General features: G+C 37.5%; 1 protein-coding gene across 1 annotated transcript in view; it reads left to right on the top strand.

The window, feature by feature from the left end:
- Positions 1–18,330, top strand: part of MAP3K5 (mitogen-activated protein kinase kinase kinase 5) — a 98,796-nt gene that overhangs the window by 48,919 nt on the left and 31,547 nt on the right. Inside the window, exons 8-12 of the mRNA XM_036380260.2 lie at positions 1,275–1,387; positions 7,290–7,449; positions 9,513–9,666; positions 12,187–12,294; positions 17,418–17,467. Of these exons, the coding sequence (XP_036236153.1) occupies positions 1,275–1,387; positions 7,290–7,449; positions 9,513–9,666; positions 12,187–12,294; positions 17,418–17,467 (585 nt within the window). The remainder of the gene's footprint in view (positions 1–1,274; positions 1,388–7,289; positions 7,450–9,512; positions 9,667–12,186; positions 12,295–17,417; positions 17,468–18,330) is intronic.

The following is an 18,330-nucleotide window of genomic DNA, read 5'->3' as shown; positions in this document are numbered from 1 at the left end:
TAGGTGCTTGTTTAATGATTAAGTTCTTTGGAGGTGGGCAGCTGAAGTATAAAAAGTATATATATGTAGCAGATTGAAGAGAAGCCTGTCTTACAGTTTTGGAGAGCAGAGCTTATGTTAAAGGATGCAAACACATTAATCATTAGAGCAGAAAAATGGACAAACAAATTAAAAACTGGCTGTATTTTTGACCTGGTGGTATAAAAATGCCTTAGTTTTGCTTGCATGTCAAAGCATGGTCTAGAAGTTAAATACTTAAGGTTTGTGCAGATTGTTTTTCTTTCCTTCCTTATATACTAATCTCACAACCTTTTTAATTATTTAGGTGTATTCCATTTGTTTGTTTGTATTTCTTTCATCCTTTAGAAAGTAATTTTAAATGCCATTGCTTTTATGATAGTGAGTTGTGTTGACTAAATCTCTTGTGCTCCTTAACTCACATACGATAGTAGTCTTTGCCTTCTCCCTACGGAGGTGTGAATATGTGTATGTATACCTGCAACCAAAGGTGTTATTCTGAGGAATAAGTTTAAACCACTGTAGATGTCCTGTTGCTGTTGTCACAGCTACTTGCATTGCTAGCATGAGGACAGTGTGTGCAGTGTTGGTGTGAAGCACCTCCAGTTCTTTTAAGACAAGATTGAGCCTAGGTGAATGCCTCTGCCATTTCTCTTGATTGCTCAGTTCCTCTTGAGGAGAATGAAATATGGGATAGTCCTTTTTTATGTGAACTCATAAGGACAGTGTCAATATGACACTCAGTAAAGAATAAAATTTGGAATAGCTGAAATCATAGCTAAGTGTGAGGTATATTCTTGTATCACTTGCTTTTGCGTGTGCCATTGTAGCAGATCCACAATAAAATCTAAGGTTTCAGGTCAATGAGATTTAATATATTAAAGACTAAATTAATGAGCTTATTAATAAATATAACTCTGAAACAGGTCTTTTACAGACTGATAATATTATTTGTTTTTATTTGATCTTAAAGGAATATTGTAAGATACTGTAACTTTACTGGGATAATTTTACTGGGATGGATGATTAGGATCTGTGCTTGTTGTGTGGGGGGAAAGGAAATGGGAGGAGGATGTATAAATACCAGACTCCTAAAAATAACCGCAAAGAATGTGTGGAAAACAGTAAAATATTTTTGCTTCTATGGATTCTTGCTGTGTAAACAGAAGATAAGCTCTTAAATTACCTAAAACTGTAATGATGCCCCAACTAGATTGCGTTATTTACAAAGTAAGCTTGAATGTTTGTTTTTCTAGGTTCAAGAAGGCGTTTGAGTCAGAGCCAACGTTACCAGCAGGAATTAATTATGCAGTACTCCTCCTGGCAGCTGGACATTGCTTTGATACTTCCTTTGAGCTGCGGAAAGTTGGTAATTATAGCTTGCAAATTCATGGGGAAATCACATTCTAGTGAAAGTACACTACCACCCACTGTTATAGGGGAAAACTCTGATGGTTCTATGTGAAAGCTTTGACAGAAAGCATGTGAATATTTAAGTTGGTCTCTCACACCACTGCTGATCCCACCTGACTGCAGGTGAGTGCTGTCATGAGGACTTGTTTTCAGTGTCAAGGTTTTAAAAGGTTACCAGAGTTCAGTAAAAGATAAGCTTCTTTGTAAAGGCACCATTTGTGTCAAACAGGAGCACTTGGAATGGGAATCCAGTTCCAGCTAGCACTCTTTAAAAAAAGCAAACACAAACCCCTGGAGGGAATATGGATGAGAAGTCTATCCTAAGACTGAGGAAAATGCACTTGACTTGAGCTTGGGTTGGGTTGAGAGAAGAATATTTCTCTTCTGATACATTCTTAGAGGTTTCTGAATGTCTGTATTCATAGAATCATAGGACGACAGTGGTTTGGGTTGGAGGGACCTTTAAAGACCCTCTAGTCCAAGCCCCTGCTGTGGACAAAGATTTTTCACTAGATCAGGTTGCTCAGACTGACATTGGACACTTCCAACAAAGAGGCATTCATTTCCCTGGGCAACCTGGTCCAATGTCTCGCCATCCTTGTCATAAAAAAATTCTTTTTTAAGAAGGAAGAATTAGGAAGATTTTGTTTATGATCTTGTTTGTGGTTTTCTGGGTTTGAGGAGAGTGAAAACTCAAGATTATTCAGTAATATGTTCAGGGAAGATTTGGCAGAAAGGACTGAATGTTGTAATATGCATTGCATTTGGTGTTCTTCTCCATGAATTTGTATAATTCTTGACTTTCTGTAAAGTCTTTTTTTATCTTTGTTTCTCCTGAGGAGGTTGTCAAGTGAGAAAGAAACAAATTTTTTCACTCCACTGAATGTATCTATATTCAGTGACTGCTCTAGTTTTGAAGTTAGGTGTGCACTGTATGTCTGGAAGTAATTTCCTGGGTAATTTTGAGTGTGAAGGTCAGAGTGAGGTGATTACTTTCGCATAAATAGTGAAAGTGAAATTTAAATTCTCAGGTGTAAATGAAGGTATTAATTTGGATGTGTGAGGCTGCGTAGAGTTGCCCCAACTACTGTGTTTGCCCTTCTGTGAGTGGGTGAGATTTTGCTTTTTGGTTGGCATAGAATACTTCCACATCCTATGCTGAAATTTGAATTCTTGTGCCAGAGTAGGAGGTAAGAAGATATGTTCTATACATTGCATAGCATTTACAAATACTCACTTGCTGGCCTAATTTTAAACTAGGTAGCTTAATGGAGCTGGGCTATATTTTTTGTGTAGTTTAATATGAATCCTTTACTTTGAAAGAAACTTCTTAGTTGCATTGAGACTACAGCCAACTAGATCTGTACAAATTCATTTTACTGATGAAATTTGTGTGCTGTTTCTTTGGTATCATATTCTTATAAATTTGTCCAGTGTTGTTTTCCCTATTGTTTGTATTGAGACCATTACAGAAATTAATGTTCATTCTTACATAAGGTTCCATCCCCAGCTCATGAATTATTTAGTGCAGAAGTATCCTGTTCTTTAGGTGGTTTGTTTGTGTGTTTGTTTGCCTGTCTTATGTTAACATTTAGTTGGTGTCTGCTGGAAACCCTTGATACAGCAACCCCTCCTGCCAGCTACTGGTGTCCATCTTTCTTTTTTTTAGGTACAGGGAATATTTTCAAAATACTTTTAGTCAGACTGACTCAGCTATTTCGAAACATGTTTTCAAATACATTATAGTATAGTATACCCTATGTGTATCATTTGTTTCTTGTTGATAAGACTGTGGTCACTATCATGGAATGCCAGGATGAAAAGTACCTCCAGGATCATCTGCTACAAACTTTCTCTGGAAAAGCACACTCTAGGCAGTATGGCCCAGCACCCTGTCCAGCTGAACCTCAAATATGTTCAATGTCAGCAAATCCACTGCTTCCCTGGGAGATGATTCCAAGAGCTGATTCTTCAAAATTTGAAAAATTTTTGTCTTGTGCCCAATTGGAAAGTCCCCAGTAGTAACTTGTACCTATCACCCTTTGTCTTTTCCTTGTGACTCCTTATTAAAAAGGAGTTTCCATCTTCTTTGTAGCCACCTTTTACTCACTGGATGGTGATAACACCTGCCCTAAGCCTGCTCCTCAAGGCTGAACAAACCCAGCTTTTCCTCATATGGCAGGCTTCCAGTCCTTTGTTCATCTTTGGGGCCATTCTCTGGACCCTCTCCAGCCTGTCCACATCTTTTGTGTATAGCGAGAACCAAAACAGAACACATTATTCCAGAAGTGCCCTGGCAAGCACTGAATAGAGTGGGATAATGGCTTCTTTATCCCTCCTAATGATGCCCCTGTTGATACATCCCAACATCCCATTGGGTTTCTTAGCTGAAGAAACACACTGTTCACTTATATTCAGCTGCTTGTTTTTCAGGGCCCCCAGATCCCTTTCCACAGAGCTGCTCTCCAGTGCAATATATCCCAGCCTGTGCTGCACTCCCAGATTATGTTTTCCCAGATGCAAGACCTTACAATGATCTTTGTACAAGGTTTATCAGATGGCTGGAGTTGTGCTAGATTCTGAGGATGGTTTAGTATTTTCTTTGTCTGAGGTCAATGTTTTAAACAAAATCAGGCAATATCACAGAGATTGTATGGGAAAATGTTTTGATTTTTTTTCTGGTCCTAAGTATCTCTTACATAACTGTAATTCTTTTGATGACACCTCTTGTTTAGATCTGTGGGTAAAGATCAATTTTTAGCAATAGTTAGATTTTCCATGCAGTGCTTTCTGTTTGGTGTCCACCCGCAGCATTATCTGTAGTACACAGAAATTAGAGAAGTTCTGTTTTCTGCTGGGAGATCAGGAGAGATGCAAGACCAAACTCATCAAGTTCAGTCCAGGTTATATGGAAATTACATTGCTAGGCTGGGAAAGGTGTAGGTAAGGATGTAGTCATTATCAGTTCCTCAGAGGGTACATGAGACTGTAATTACAAGATGCATATCTGATTACATTTGGAATATTATAATAATTGCAGTAAAAGAAGAATAAATCCAAGAGAATTTTTACCAATCTGCACCAGATCAGAAAATTTGCCTTCTAAAACTTCCTACCTGTACTTGTCAGAGGTAGTTCACACCTAAATGAGAAAATAGTTCAGATAATAGTTCACACCTAAATGAGAAAACAGACTATTAATAAAAACCCTCCTTCTATTTTTTGAGTAGTATTGCTTTCTTAACCATACAAATAACTTTGAGACCAGAACAGAAATGCTGTGATCTGCATTGCCAGTTATGATCTCTGCAGGCTGTGCAACTTTGACTCACAAAGGATCCTGTAATATGAATTGTTCCATCAATATTTGAGCAAGGACAGCAGTTTATTTATAAAGCCTTCATATTAATATTAAACTGGTAATATCTACTTACTGTTATCTTATTTTCATCACAAGCTGTGGATATATTCTTGGTGTTATAAAAAGAAAGGCTTTTCTGGCATTAATGGTTCCTCTATTTTGCCTCATTTGTTTTAAAGGCAAAATATTTCTGATAAAATTTATTGGAATTCCTGCTGCTTTTTTTCCCTCCCCTTATGAATGCCAAATTTATCCTGGAAGGAAAGAATGTCTTGACTTTGCCTGGATTTTCTTACACTCTCAAGAACCTTTTAAAGATGGTGAAGTAAAAATAAACCTAGAAAAGAGAAATTATAGAAGGAGACCATAAACTCAGAATTCAATTCATGAAGGTTCACTTTGCAAGTTTCCAAATAATCCTGCCCCCCCCCCCCCCCAAATTGAAGTTATAGGCTTTAGAACCTCTTGCAAATGTCATCACAAAGCAACTACATTTCAGAGATAAGTAACTTGCCTTTCAGGGATGAGTAACTTTACAGATGAGCTTTGCAGAGCATAGTCAACAAACTAGAGTGAGTTATAGCACCAAGTACCTCACCTTTCTCAGAAGAACTTGATGAGAGGGTGATCTTGTCTTCTCTAAGGTAATAAGATCCACTTCACAGAATACTTGGGTAAAACTTCCATTTTCTCCAGGCTACGTAGCAGTAATGATTCCCAAACTTGGTGTCCTGAGGTACTGCCGCACATCCATCCTTTCTCCCCCTATCTTCCTATAAGTCTCCCTTACTGAGCTGGGACTCAAAATGATTGCTATGACCAGTCCTCCCCTCCTAACAAACCCCTCTCCCTGCCAGCCAGTAACATGGGTCCCTCCCCATGTGAGTTGTAGTCTTCATCAGACCCACACACTCATTTTGTACCTCACTTTAGCCCTATGCACAGCTATCAACAAGGGCATGTTCAACTGAAACAATCCAGGTATCCCTGGGATACCAGTTCTTTACACCTCTTGTGATGAAGTCACATTAAAAGCCTGTGGAAATTAGTAGGTGTCTGTCTTTTATTGTGTGTTGCTATCAAATGCATGCAAATGTTTTAGACATTCTAGTAGAGCCCTTGGCCTGTGCAGATAATGCTGAGGAGTGTTACTTTAAAGTCCTGGGAAAGATTAATTTTTTTCCATTTACTGTGTTTTCTGGATAGCATTCAGGTTTTGTTCTCTACAACCCAACTAAAGTTGAACACTTTCAACACAAATTCCCCCTCCCTATTCTGCACTGACTAGTGGAGGTGTACATCTTCAAGTGGTCTCTTTGACAGTGTGAGCATGTGTAGCACCCTGGCTGAAAGCCTTGCAGAGATGGTCACCATGGTACCCTGATGGAGGTGACATTTCTCAGGCAGATCAGAGACACTTTGTAGCATCTATGGCATTTTTAAAAGCCTTTATTACCTGACATAGATGTCATAAAAATGTGAGCAATGTGATAAAACAAGATAAACTTTGTAGGTTGAAATGTAGCTTATGTAATGATACCCATTTTTTAAATATTTATTACTGCTTCCACCATGAACTTTAGTCTGCTAGCTACTCAGGAAAGGTTAAGGAAAAAAACAAGATCAACAGTTGCATTGAAATTTCTTGTGAATACTCAGCCTGAATATCAAGGACAATGGAAGATGATGTGAGAGGGAAACTGTCATAGGGGAGTAGTGTGGGAAAAGTGAATAAAACACTACAGTGATGGAGCAGCTTGTTGTGTAAGCTGAAAATTGTGGTTTTTTTTGCAGGGGATGGTGTAGCATATCTCATGTTAGCTATATGTAGCAGCTCATATGAACTAAAACTCATCCTGAAGGCCACAGGGGAGCCTGTAGTTCTCAGCAAACTTAGCAAGTCAAAATAAAACCTGAGGCTCGCCGTAGTCTTGAGTTGCTGAGGGGCTTGTGAATATTAATAGATGTCTTTCATTGGGGTAGGACTTGCGGCAGTTAAAAGAACATCACTGCTGGAAGAAGCCCAGTGGATCATCTGTTCCTTCTGCATGGGACCTTGTCTATAAAGGTAAGTTTGGGGCTTGGGGCTTGTAAGTTAAAAAAACAAAGCAGAAAAAAACATAATAGGTGCCTTATTCAGCATCTGTTAAGTTTTTGCAGCTATGTTGTGTAGCCTAAGGCCCCAATTTACCTTTACAGATGAGGTCCATGCAAGAACATAGGTAATCTGACTGTGGCCTTGTCCTGACAGTGATGTCTTAACATTACTTTCTTGAGAAGCCTGTAGGAAGAGGGGGTGGGGAAAAAAGAATTTTCTACCAATTAGAAGGTTTGGAAGGCATATAACATTAACTGGTAAGTATGATTTCCATCTTATTTTATCAAAATGGAGAGGGTATAGTCATGTAAGCAATTAGAAGATTTTTAATAAGGGAAATGGTTATTTTAAAATTGCATTAATGCAAATTCTTGTGACTTGTTATTCTCTTTGCTACAGGAGTAAAGATCAGCAGCCTGCTTGGTAAAAAGGGGAGCTTGGAGAAACTGCAAAGCTATTGGGAAGTGGGATCTTTCTTGGGGGCCAGTATGTTGGCTAATGATCATATACGAGTGATCCAGGCTTCAGAAAAGCTGTTTAAACTAAAGGCACCAGCATGGTAAGGTGATAAACAAGGCCATGTACATTCCTATGTTTGAAAACATTGGACTGCCTCAGGTTTCACATTAGGCACTGTACTCAGCTGACAGGAGATATATTTTGTGGTTTTTAACAAATTTTACTGTGTGTGTATTATTTCACTGTACTTTTATCCAGAGAAGGGACTTCCTTCCCCTTTTGCCCTTATTCAGGGGTAGATCTGATATGGGTCTTTAATTTGATGTATGCGAAGGGCAGATTCATCATGGACTTCAAACTCTTCTGAGGGCAAAGGAGAAAGGAGGAGTTGCTTGTGGCTACATTGCTGAAGAGAAGTGGTAGTGGCTTGTGACTTAATCATAATAGCCTGAAGGTTTTGGGCAATGAAGACAGCTTAGCTAAGGAGGCCTGGCTGTACCTTTATATATTGTTAAGGTTATGGCACACAGCAGTTGTTTTAGGAACTGAGTGCAAATGAGCTGTGTGGTGCAAGCTGCATCTTGTAGCGATTGAGAAGACTGCAAATCAAAGTCCAATTAATAGAAAGGCCATAAATCCAGGGTTAAAGGCAACCCTGTTAACTCAGCATCTGTTATGCAAAGGCCCAGAGATGTGTGCTCTGACAGCAGGTTCCTAGCACCAGTGGTGAATATAGGCAGCAATTAAGGACCAGTCACCTACTCATTAAGGGCTGGGATTATCTTGGATGGGGAGAGCCAAGACTCTTTTCTGACTAAAAAAGTTGTCACTCTGCTAACTCTAAGAGTGAACATCACAACATATATATTCTTATCTTTTTATAAAGGATAAATTGTACCTCCAGAAGGTGATCAGAGGGATGCTAAAATACAGAAATGCTAAATTGCTGTATTGACATAACATAGAAAATGTCAAAATTAAAAACTCTAATTTTCAGACAAAATATTTCATAAATGCTTTTTGCAGTGTATTTATTTGCAAGGTTTTCAATTTTTTACTATGTGTTTCTTTTTCTAAGAAGCTGGATAACAGTGTCTGGAAGTCTCCTGGTAGAATTTTCTGGAGATTATGAATGCCTAGTTGTCAGGATTTTATGTACCCCAGTGCCTCTGGGGTTTAAGTCTGTGGATTAAACTCTGAAAATACAGCTCACTCATTTGTGCTTTGTGAAGAATTTCTCTGGTGAGCAGTTCCTTCCCAGCCTGTTGCCTGCTTTATAGCAGGGCCCACTTGGTGCAAACAAGAGTAGACACAGTACCATAAGCCAGCTATCCTGATGGCCTAAGCAGGATAATTAGAAATTGCACAGCTATGGAAATGTTCATGAAAGACCCTCTGAGGGTGAAACAAAAGTTTTCATTAATAGCCTAACTGTGATAAAGTGATAGCAGTGATAAATCCTCTTTTAGTGTGTATATCTCCTTGCTGTAGTATTAATAAAAATTGTGTGAGATTATGTTTACAACCCTTTTTTTCAAAAATGCCAAGAGAAAGCAATGGTACCAAGAAGCCCCATAAATCAGCCCCAGAAAGTAAAACAACAGAGAGAGGGATAAACTGCATTTAGGGGAAACATTCAACACACCAGTTGTCCTTCTCTAGCAATGCCAAAAGAGTGCCTAACAGAGCTGTTGTCATCTTTGCAGGATAATTAGTTCCAGAAGCATCATGTTTTAGAAATGTGTTAAATAATTGCCAACGCAGACACAATATAGGAGATAGAATATTTAAACTAGTGGACTTTTTAGAGGTCGATCACTACTGAAACAAGTTTAACATGGGCTCAGCTTGGTCCTTAGGCAGAGGGTTTAGATCTTTCATGAATTTTTCATGGTTTAGGGTAGAAGACAGTGTATGGTATCAGGTATATGGGCAGGAAGGAGTGTTCCAGGACTCTTTTATATTTCAGTTGCCTCATTTAGCAGCTGTGTTTCCAATTCTAGTTGGGAATTGTTATTATGAAAAGCAATCCTAGAGAAGTGAAAAGTTACTGGCAGCCTTGGTGTTGCAATGGTGAATACTTCAGTTGTGTTTAAAGGTAGAGACATTACTGCTTACAAACTGAACTGAATTTACTATCTGTATATGTTTGGATGGTCACAGGTACCTGAAGTCTATTGTAGAGACTATTTTGATATATCAGCATTTTAAGAAACTGACCCCAGAGCAACATACAGCCAAACAGGAACTTGTGGACTTCTGGATGGACTTCCTAGTTGAAGCCACAAAGACAGATGTGACTGTAGTTCGATTTCCAGTAAGTGGCTGGTTTTTTTGGGTCTTTGAGGCTTTTTTGGTAATGTTTTTAGGGTTGGGCTCTTTTAAAACAAATTGTGATGTAAAGGAAATGAGCACAAAGCTCTGCTTCTTTTTAGGTGGCCAGACTAACTGTTTGTCCAGAAGGAATGTATTTGACCTGAATCTTAGATTGATTTTAGTTGAATGCACATGGGTACAACAGGATTACACTGTGTTCCATACAAAAGTAATGAGGAAAAAAGTCAAGATAGAATTTTGGTATTTATTGTCTGCTACCAATGGGTATACTTCTAAAGCAAACATTTACAGTGTAACTATATGGTGTTTAAAAAAAAAAAAATTAATTTCAGTCTTTTTCTAGCTCAGCAGACTTTGTATACTCTACTGCTAATTAAGACTGTTCCCTTTCAGAGGTTAAAAATCAGCCCAAACAGTCAGAAATCTATTGTTCCAGCTACTAGAAAATGCATTTCAACAACATTGCACTATAAGTGTGTGTATATATATTTGTTTCTGATTTCTTCCACAAAAAAATTGCTGAGAGTTTTTATTAGATGCCCCAGTGCTGTACCATGTATACAGTATCCTGAAAGTATACTGTAAATAAGTCTATGTTTTCTGTACATACAAACTGTGTATGTCCAGGAAATATGGGTATTCCTTTCAGCTAACCATCAGTAAAACCAGCTTTTTGTCTTAAATAGGAATTGCTATTGCCTCCCAGATAGTTAAAGTGCATACAGGTTGTCTGGTACAGTTCATTTACCTTCCATGTGTACATGTGTTAATAAACTGTTAGGAAGACTTCAATGTTAAACAGCAAGAGCTTGAGGCAGTAAAGTAAAAACAACTGAGACTGTCTAAAGAGCCTAGTTTTCCTTTTCTGATGAGAACAGGTAGAAAGTTTTGCTGGGAAACAAAAGATATTTTGCATCTTCTGGGTTTTGTACAAGACAAGGCATAATCCTTTTAGATTTTAGTTGCTGGAATAGTTCAATTACATACTTACCATAGGTTCTGACATATAAAAGTGTCCAAATAAAATTGTTTGAAGTTTTATTAATATTAAGAGGTAAACCAAAGCTGATCACTGCAATAGCATGAACCAAGAGATAAACCCAGTGTCCACCTGGTTTGATGGTGCTGTACAGGAAGTTGGTTGGAGCATGGAGTTGACAAGGCCAAGGTCATCCCTGTATGGACTCAGTGATCCCTCTGGGTCCCTTCCAACTCAGTCTATTCTGTGATTTCATGAACTGACTACACTGGTGTTGCAGACAGAGATATGAGATTTCTCATCATACAAAAATTCCATTTGTGCCTGTTCAGAATGAAAATCACACAGTTCAACAAATCAACAAAATGAAAATTAGCAACGTCTTTTTCCCTCCCTTCTCTCTGATTGCAATTAATTTATTCTAAAAGAAGCTTTTTTCATATTTCCTTATTGTACATTGTTCTGTGTATGCTGAGAGTTTGAGCTTAAGAGTTCCACTGTCCATGGCACTAAGTTAGCTGTTAGTTACTCTCTTATCCAGTAACATCAGTGTCATCACTTTGGCCTTTAGAGGAAGAAACGACAGTGCATGGACAACTTGTTAAAGGATAAAGACCACAGTTTGTGAAATGGCTTAAATCAGATTTTACAAGCTGTAGGTGTCTGGAGATGTCAAGCAACACATTTTAATTCCCACTGCTTATAATTTACAGAGTTAAATGTGTAGGTACTTTTCAGAATTTAGCCCTGCGCTGCTTCCAGTGTATCTCTGTGCTTATCAACTCTGAAGGAAGAGACATGGCTTAGATTTCACTCTAAGCCATGGATTTCTCCAAGACTTTCTACTTTGATGTTTATATACTTTTTAAATAGATGCAGACCAACTTGTCCTAGTCAATCACTGTTGCATCTCATCTCTTTTAAATTATGCTTCTAGTTTTTGTTCTCTTATTCCACAACATTTTCTATACTCTTCAGCTGTCAACCTCTTGCAGTGGTACTTGTTACTTTTGAGAAAATAATTTGCTCTAGTGGCTACAGTTCATGGTGGCCTAAATCAAAAGCTGTTCAATTTAGCTCTAGGTTAATCTGTTCCTCTGCTTCACCCAAATATGCTTCTACCAAAAGATGATAAAGGTGTACCATGAACCTTCTCCACATGGGAGATAGACATTCTAGAGTGGCATTGTAGGAGACTGAATTGTGACAGAAAAACCTGACATTTAAAAAAAAAAATTGCAAAATTGATACATGTTACCAACGGACACATAATAGCCTTATGTAAAAAAAATTAAAGTCAGCTTTTTTTTTCTTTTTTAATCTTAAGTTATTGGCAGCCACACTAGTGTGGCTAGTACCTAGTACCTAAATTTTAGATACCCAGTAGCTAAAATTTTGCATTTCATTATTTCCCTGTTTTTCCTGCTATGGTATGACTAAAGAAATAGTTTTGACAGTTTTCAATACCTTTTGAAGTTCTATCAATTTTGCACTAATTATTGAATTTTTTTTTTCTGCAAGGTTTTAATATTAGAACCAACAAAAATCTATCAGCCCTCATATCTCTCCATCAACAGTGAAGCCGAGGAGAAGACAGTATCCATCTGGCATGTGCTGCCTGATGACAAGGTATGTTTGTAGTTGTAACTTTTTTCACAATTTAAAAGTATGCATGCTACATAAGGCATGTAGTATGTGACCAGTTGCATCTAATTATGGTTCTGGAAAGTAGAAAAGTGTTTTAGTAACACACAGGAAGATGCTGAGATATTGTGCTGTGCTTAAGATTGTCCTGATTTTTAATGGATCTTTTGTTTCCCATCATTTTTCAAAATAACTTGCATTTTCCTTCAGGTTGTTTTAAGCCATTGTATAATATACAGCAAATCTGTTGCTTAAGATTTCATAAGTAATTTACAATTTAATGCCATCATTTCAATAATGTAGCATAAAATTACTTATACTTACTGAACTATCTTCTTCCTGCCCTTGCAGTTTTACGTGTCAGCTGCCATAAATATTCCTTTACTATGAAAGTAATAGAGACTGATATGGTAAAATGGGAGCAGAATCAATCAAATGCCAAAGAAGTATTTGGCAGAAGGACAGATGGATGCTCTAGAAACTGAAAATTCTAAGTCTGTACGTCAAGGTGTGAGATAGCCAGAGATATTTGGAAAGGAGCTTAGAAAATCTGGAGATAGAAGTGGTGGGGAAAACCTAGAATGGTTATTACATTCTGGGATGTTTAGGAAGCAAGATGTTGGCAAGAGGGATGACAGAGAGGATGTCATAGAACCTTAGAGAAGGAAGTCAGCAAAGGAAAATGAAGGAGTATATGAGGAGTGGACAGAGACTCAGTCAGCTGAGGCAGAACACCGGGGATGCTGTGATTTCTAACCAGCACTGTTCATTCTTCCATGGCAGCATTTTGTTTGCCTGCAGGATAGGACAATGAAGACCTTTTTTTCAGGTAACCATAGAATCATTTAGGTTGGAAAAGACCTTCAAGATCACCAGGTCCAATTGTTAACCTAACACTAGTAAGTCCAATCATCAGCTTTCCTGCTAGTAAAAGTTTTTGAACACAAAATACAGTGACACTCTACTGCTTAGTTTTGTTGTGAGTTCATGAGAAAACGTAAATGGCAGCTGAAAAAGCATATATAGAGAACAAACTGAAATGTTTGCCTAGACCAATAAATTTCTATTTATTTGTGGTTTATACTGACTGATGCTTTTTGAAGTAGGCTCAGCCTCTGAGAATAATTTAAAAAATAAATGTATGCAGTTCTTGGGCAAAATAAAAATTTACCATACTGTAAGTAATTATTTGTCAGAACTACAGACTTAATCTTGCTATTCTAAAATACCTGTTTGGAAAGTATTTATGTATTCAGAATTTATTCTATTTAGAGACTACTTGAACATGCTTTTTTTTTTTCTTTTGTGGACTTTTTTGTGTGTATATTTGGTTCACCTCCAAACAATACTTTTCATTCTGTTAAGTAGCTTAACTGTAGTGTAAGAAGGAACATAGGACTAGAAGAAATTTTCTGGACTGTTGAGGTCTGTTCACTTCTGTTGCAGATACTCTCCCCATATAATGTTTCCCATAAAGTGATCAAGCTCTTTCTGAATATTAGTATAGGTTTCACAGTTCACCAATCATGCTGAGAAGTGGTTTGATAACTCCACTGCAACTGTAGAAGAACAAAGAGTAGAATATTGCTGGTGAAGTGAAAATACCTTAAGTCTTCTAGTTTTCAGTCTGAATTTGTTGACATTTCATACACATTTGTTCTTTTGCTAACAAAGTCTTTATATTAAGTGGTTTCCTTTCTCTCTCCGAGGTTTTCCTGACAGTATTTTTAAGGAGAATCCTAATATCTCTTACTGTGGGGATTTTGTGTAGGTTTCTTTTTAGGAAAAACAAGTAGGCTTGGTGTACTGGCCACACATGACACCTCATTGCTGTGACTTCCCATGTTCTACTTAGAGTTAACCTTCCTTGAGCATGTGCACTCATATTCCAAAATGTGCATTCATTTATCATTTAGCTACTGGGATATTTTGCTTGATACATTCAGCAATGATATTTTTTCATAGCTGTGGCATTTGACTGCCCAGTTACCCTCTGTCTGGGAGAAGGATTTGTATGTATTAGTCTATGCCTGTTTGGTGTTCAGAAGATAGGTAGCATGTTAAACATTTCTTTCCATTTCCCTCTTCTCCTTCCTGATGTCAGGCATGTGTATTTTCTGCAGAATAGTATTTTCCTATTTTTCTGGCCTAGTCTTAATCATTGGCATTAGACATTAAGTGAACTCCTTGTACTTTTGCTCTGGCCAGGATCCTTACTGTGGTGAGCTTCTTGAGTAGCCAGGAGGCTGAGTGATAGTCTGTACCCTGTGAGCCATCATACCCATTGAAAGAATGCAATGGGCAATTTGATTGTTACACCTTCAGCTGTACAATTATGGTCTGTTGCAATTTGTCAGAGTCCTTAGAATCCATCAGAAACCTCAGAGGGAGAAAAGGGACCAGAAGAATTTGGAGACACCAGCTTCCTTTTCAGCTGAATATAACCAGTATAGTATTTGTCTTTGCTAAGATATTTTGTGAAGGAAAAGGATGTATTATCTGTCAGTCTACTGCACAGAGGAAGACTCATACTTTTGTCCTTAGTAGCCTGAAAACAAGCATTTTTGGGGTTGATTAAAAAGCAAGCACCACCTATCTCTGCTGCAAGGGTGTGTTAGACAGCTGGGCTTGGAAATGTCTTCATCTATCCAAGTTCAATCTAGCAACCATAGGTCTGTCAGAGCTTTAGCAATTCCTGCTTCAGATTTCAGTTCATTTTGGCCCATAAATTCATGGTTCTACTTATTTTCCAGAGTTTGGTCAGTGCTCCAAGAATAAGATCTGTGAGTTACAAAGTGTATGAAATTCTTTTCATGCACAAAGAAGCTGAATTTCCATTTCACATCCAAACTGAAACTCAGTGGAGTCTGCAGCCGGAACTTTTGTATTAAATAGACAAATGACAGTCAATACCAGGATAAATAATGTAGCCTCTTTCTTTTCTATTGCTTTTTTGCTATGTATTTTATGTTTTTAATAATACTGAGTTTTAGATAAACAACTGCCAAGAAAAATCAGACAGCATTTTATTTTGTAGAAGGCACATTACCTTCGCCTTGCAATTCCCTAATTTTAGCAGCCCTGCCCGCATGGGGTTAGAGGAATGCAGCAGTGCTGTTTGTAAGTTTGAAATAGAACAGCCTGTCTCTGTTTTGCTTTGGCTTCTGAATCCATTTTGAGTTTTGTTTTGGGTAGTTGATGATTTTTTTGCCTAACCAAAGAACAGATGCTGAATTTGGATAGCACGCCTTGTATATTTACTCCAATGTATTCAAACCTTGGCATGATCATGAAGGGACATAACTTTTATGTTATTTCATTGCTTGAGAACTTTGTGTGATAATTAAGATTTAAGAGATCAATTTCACATAGATGACAGGTAAAAAACCAATACTAATGCTTCTCGTTATGTTTCTTGAGCATTTCTGCCGCTCAGGATGTATATTTTAACTTACTTAGATTTTAGATTATTCCCAATAGTGGGAATTGGACAAACACCAATAGCTTAGGTCTGAAGAGAGTTTATTAGCATGGAAAATTGGAAAGCAGCAGATTTTGTATATGAAGGGAGTAATAGGATATTCAGAAACCCCTCCTTGTAAGCATAGGGATTGAGTTGATCTTCCTTCATGTGAGAGAACCAGACAACATTTCACAAACGTGCCATAACTAGCATCAGTTAGTACTTCCACTTTAAGATGCAAATCCAGCTTTTCCTAATATTGGACTACTCTTCTGTTCCTTTACCCCCTGAAAGAAACCCTTACCCAATTTAACATTGAAGAGATATGGAAGTTACTGCTTTTTACTTTACACTTACCGTAGTTATGGAACTTGTGCATCAAGAAAGATGTTTGCTTGTATTTTTGGTCCATTGTGTTAGGCATTCCATATTAGCATCACAACATTTAATATGATTTGAGCAGGATGGAAAGAATTACAGAAGAGGAAAAAATTGATGTAGGAATCATCATAGAAAGCTGTTAAAGCTGGGAGAGTAATTTCCACTGTCATTTTCTGCACATTGTGCAACTATTTCAGTGGTGTATCTGTTCTGACTTCTGTATCTTTCACTATTCATTTTATATGCTACACATTTTTAAGACTTCTTTTGGAATTTGATTTTGTTAACATTTGATTATGCTTCTGTTTGACAGTATGCCCTTGCTCAGATCACTAAAATGACAAATGAATTTCAGCTTCAGAAAGGAAAAGTTCTTCAAATATGGGGCTCATTGTGATGGGATCCAAATGTTGCCAGAGCTGTGAGGTGGTGTAATTCCACCTTTTCCTGAAAGGAGAATGTTTTCTTTAGAAGATACAAAAGGCTTCTGTTTGCTACAGTAAAGTTTTAATAGAACATAAACATAGAGCAATATAACTGTCTACAGAGAACTCAGTTCTGCTGAATGTGACAGCTGTAAATCGAAGAGATCTGAAAATAAATGAGGCCTGGCCCTTTGTGTTTTCATAAGGTGGCTTCTTTCTTCCAGCCATGTTTTCACTCCAGCAGCTCTTAGGGGTTTTGGTGCATTTTTATTGCTCTCTTCTGGATTCCTAGTGAAATAGTCACCTTTCTGTTTCCTTGGACACTTTGCCTTCATATTTGAGAAATTCTTTCTACTTTTCAAGAGTTTTCTACTTTGCTCTCCTGCATTATGCTTTCTACTTGTAGCTCTCTCCACATGTCCTTCCCCTACAGCAGGGGATTGAGTGTGCAGAGCAAGTTCTCATTATTCTCAGAGGTGGAATATTTTCCCCCCTCCTTTCCTGAGTATCACATGTGATCCCTAGTTCAGCATCTGAACAAGAGTGTACTGGCATCTCTTCTGATCTGGTCTTCTGAGTGTTTTCTAGAGTAGTAAATTGTGTTTGCAGCATAAACAGTGAAGAAATAACCCAAATTCCTTCCATGTCAACTTCTGTTATAGGTGAAAAAAAAGCGCCTTGAAAAATAGGTGTTAACAGATAATGAATAAATAGACTGTTGTCATTTGAGTGTTTCCCCTTCCATCTCATGAGTTTCATTCTAGAAGATATTTCTACTGGCTCTTCATATAAAGGAGGAATATTTTGTTTGTTTATTTGTTTTTTACTGTGTGTTACAGAAAGGTATCCATGAGTGGAACTTCTGTGCTGCTTCTATTAGGGGGGTAAGGTAAGTTGTTTCCCTTTTTTGTTTTGAAATAAAAGGAGTAATTGAATGAATTTTGTATTATGCTGCTGCTGTGGACCTTGGAGTGACAGTGATATTTTATCACTGCTGTAACCTCTTGCAATCTATTCTTTACCTTGGTCTCTTTTTTTCTTTTCCCTAGGATTTATCCATATTTGTCATCTTGCAACTTTCCACTTTCCTTTTAGTGTAATTAGATAAAAAAGGTCCAGAAAACTTACATTTTTAAAATAGTCATTGCTCTGTTCTAATAATAACTGTTCCATACACAGAGTTGTTGCTATGTCTGCAGGACGTTTTTGCACAGATGGATGATTATTTTTCCTTCCAAAAAGTAACTTTAAAACACCAAACTATCAATAGGCATGAAAATTCAATCCTGTGGGATTCAGCTTATTTTAGGCAAAAATTGCAACAATATGCTTTGTTCAGTCTGGTTTGGGTTTTGGCTACAGTATGTTTTTGTGTGCTTCTAAAAAAAAAAAGAGGGAAAGAAAGAATTTATTTATTTATTTACTGTCATTTGGGTTTTCCTTCCCCTTATTAAGCCATGCTGTGGTCAGTACAGTTTCTAGTGCAACCTCCTGCTTTGGTTATTTAAACTGTGAATTATAATTTAATTTTTCAATTGATTTTCCAATCTGTTCATCTGAACAGATGTCCAAAACAACTCAGATGACTTTATAATGAGCCAAGAGTCACTGTGAATTCTTAGAGAACTCTCTGGCTTCCTCCATGAGGAGCTGCAGGGGGAAGTATTTATCTTATGCAAGCATGAAGCTGAATGAGGTTTTTTCTTCTTCTTTTAAATATATGCATTTTATGATCACCTAATTTTTCAGTGT

The sequence above is a fragment of the Molothrus ater genome, chromosome 3 (assembly GCF_012460135.2).
Source record: "Molothrus ater isolate BHLD 08-10-18 breed brown headed cowbird chromosome 3, BPBGC_Mater_1.1, whole genome shotgun sequence".
NCBI classification, from domain to species: domain Eukaryota; kingdom Metazoa; phylum Chordata; class Aves; order Passeriformes; family Icteridae; genus Molothrus; species Molothrus ater.
The sequence above is the reverse complement of the archived record's forward strand: the minus strand, read 5'-3'. Positions and strand labels throughout refer to the sequence as shown.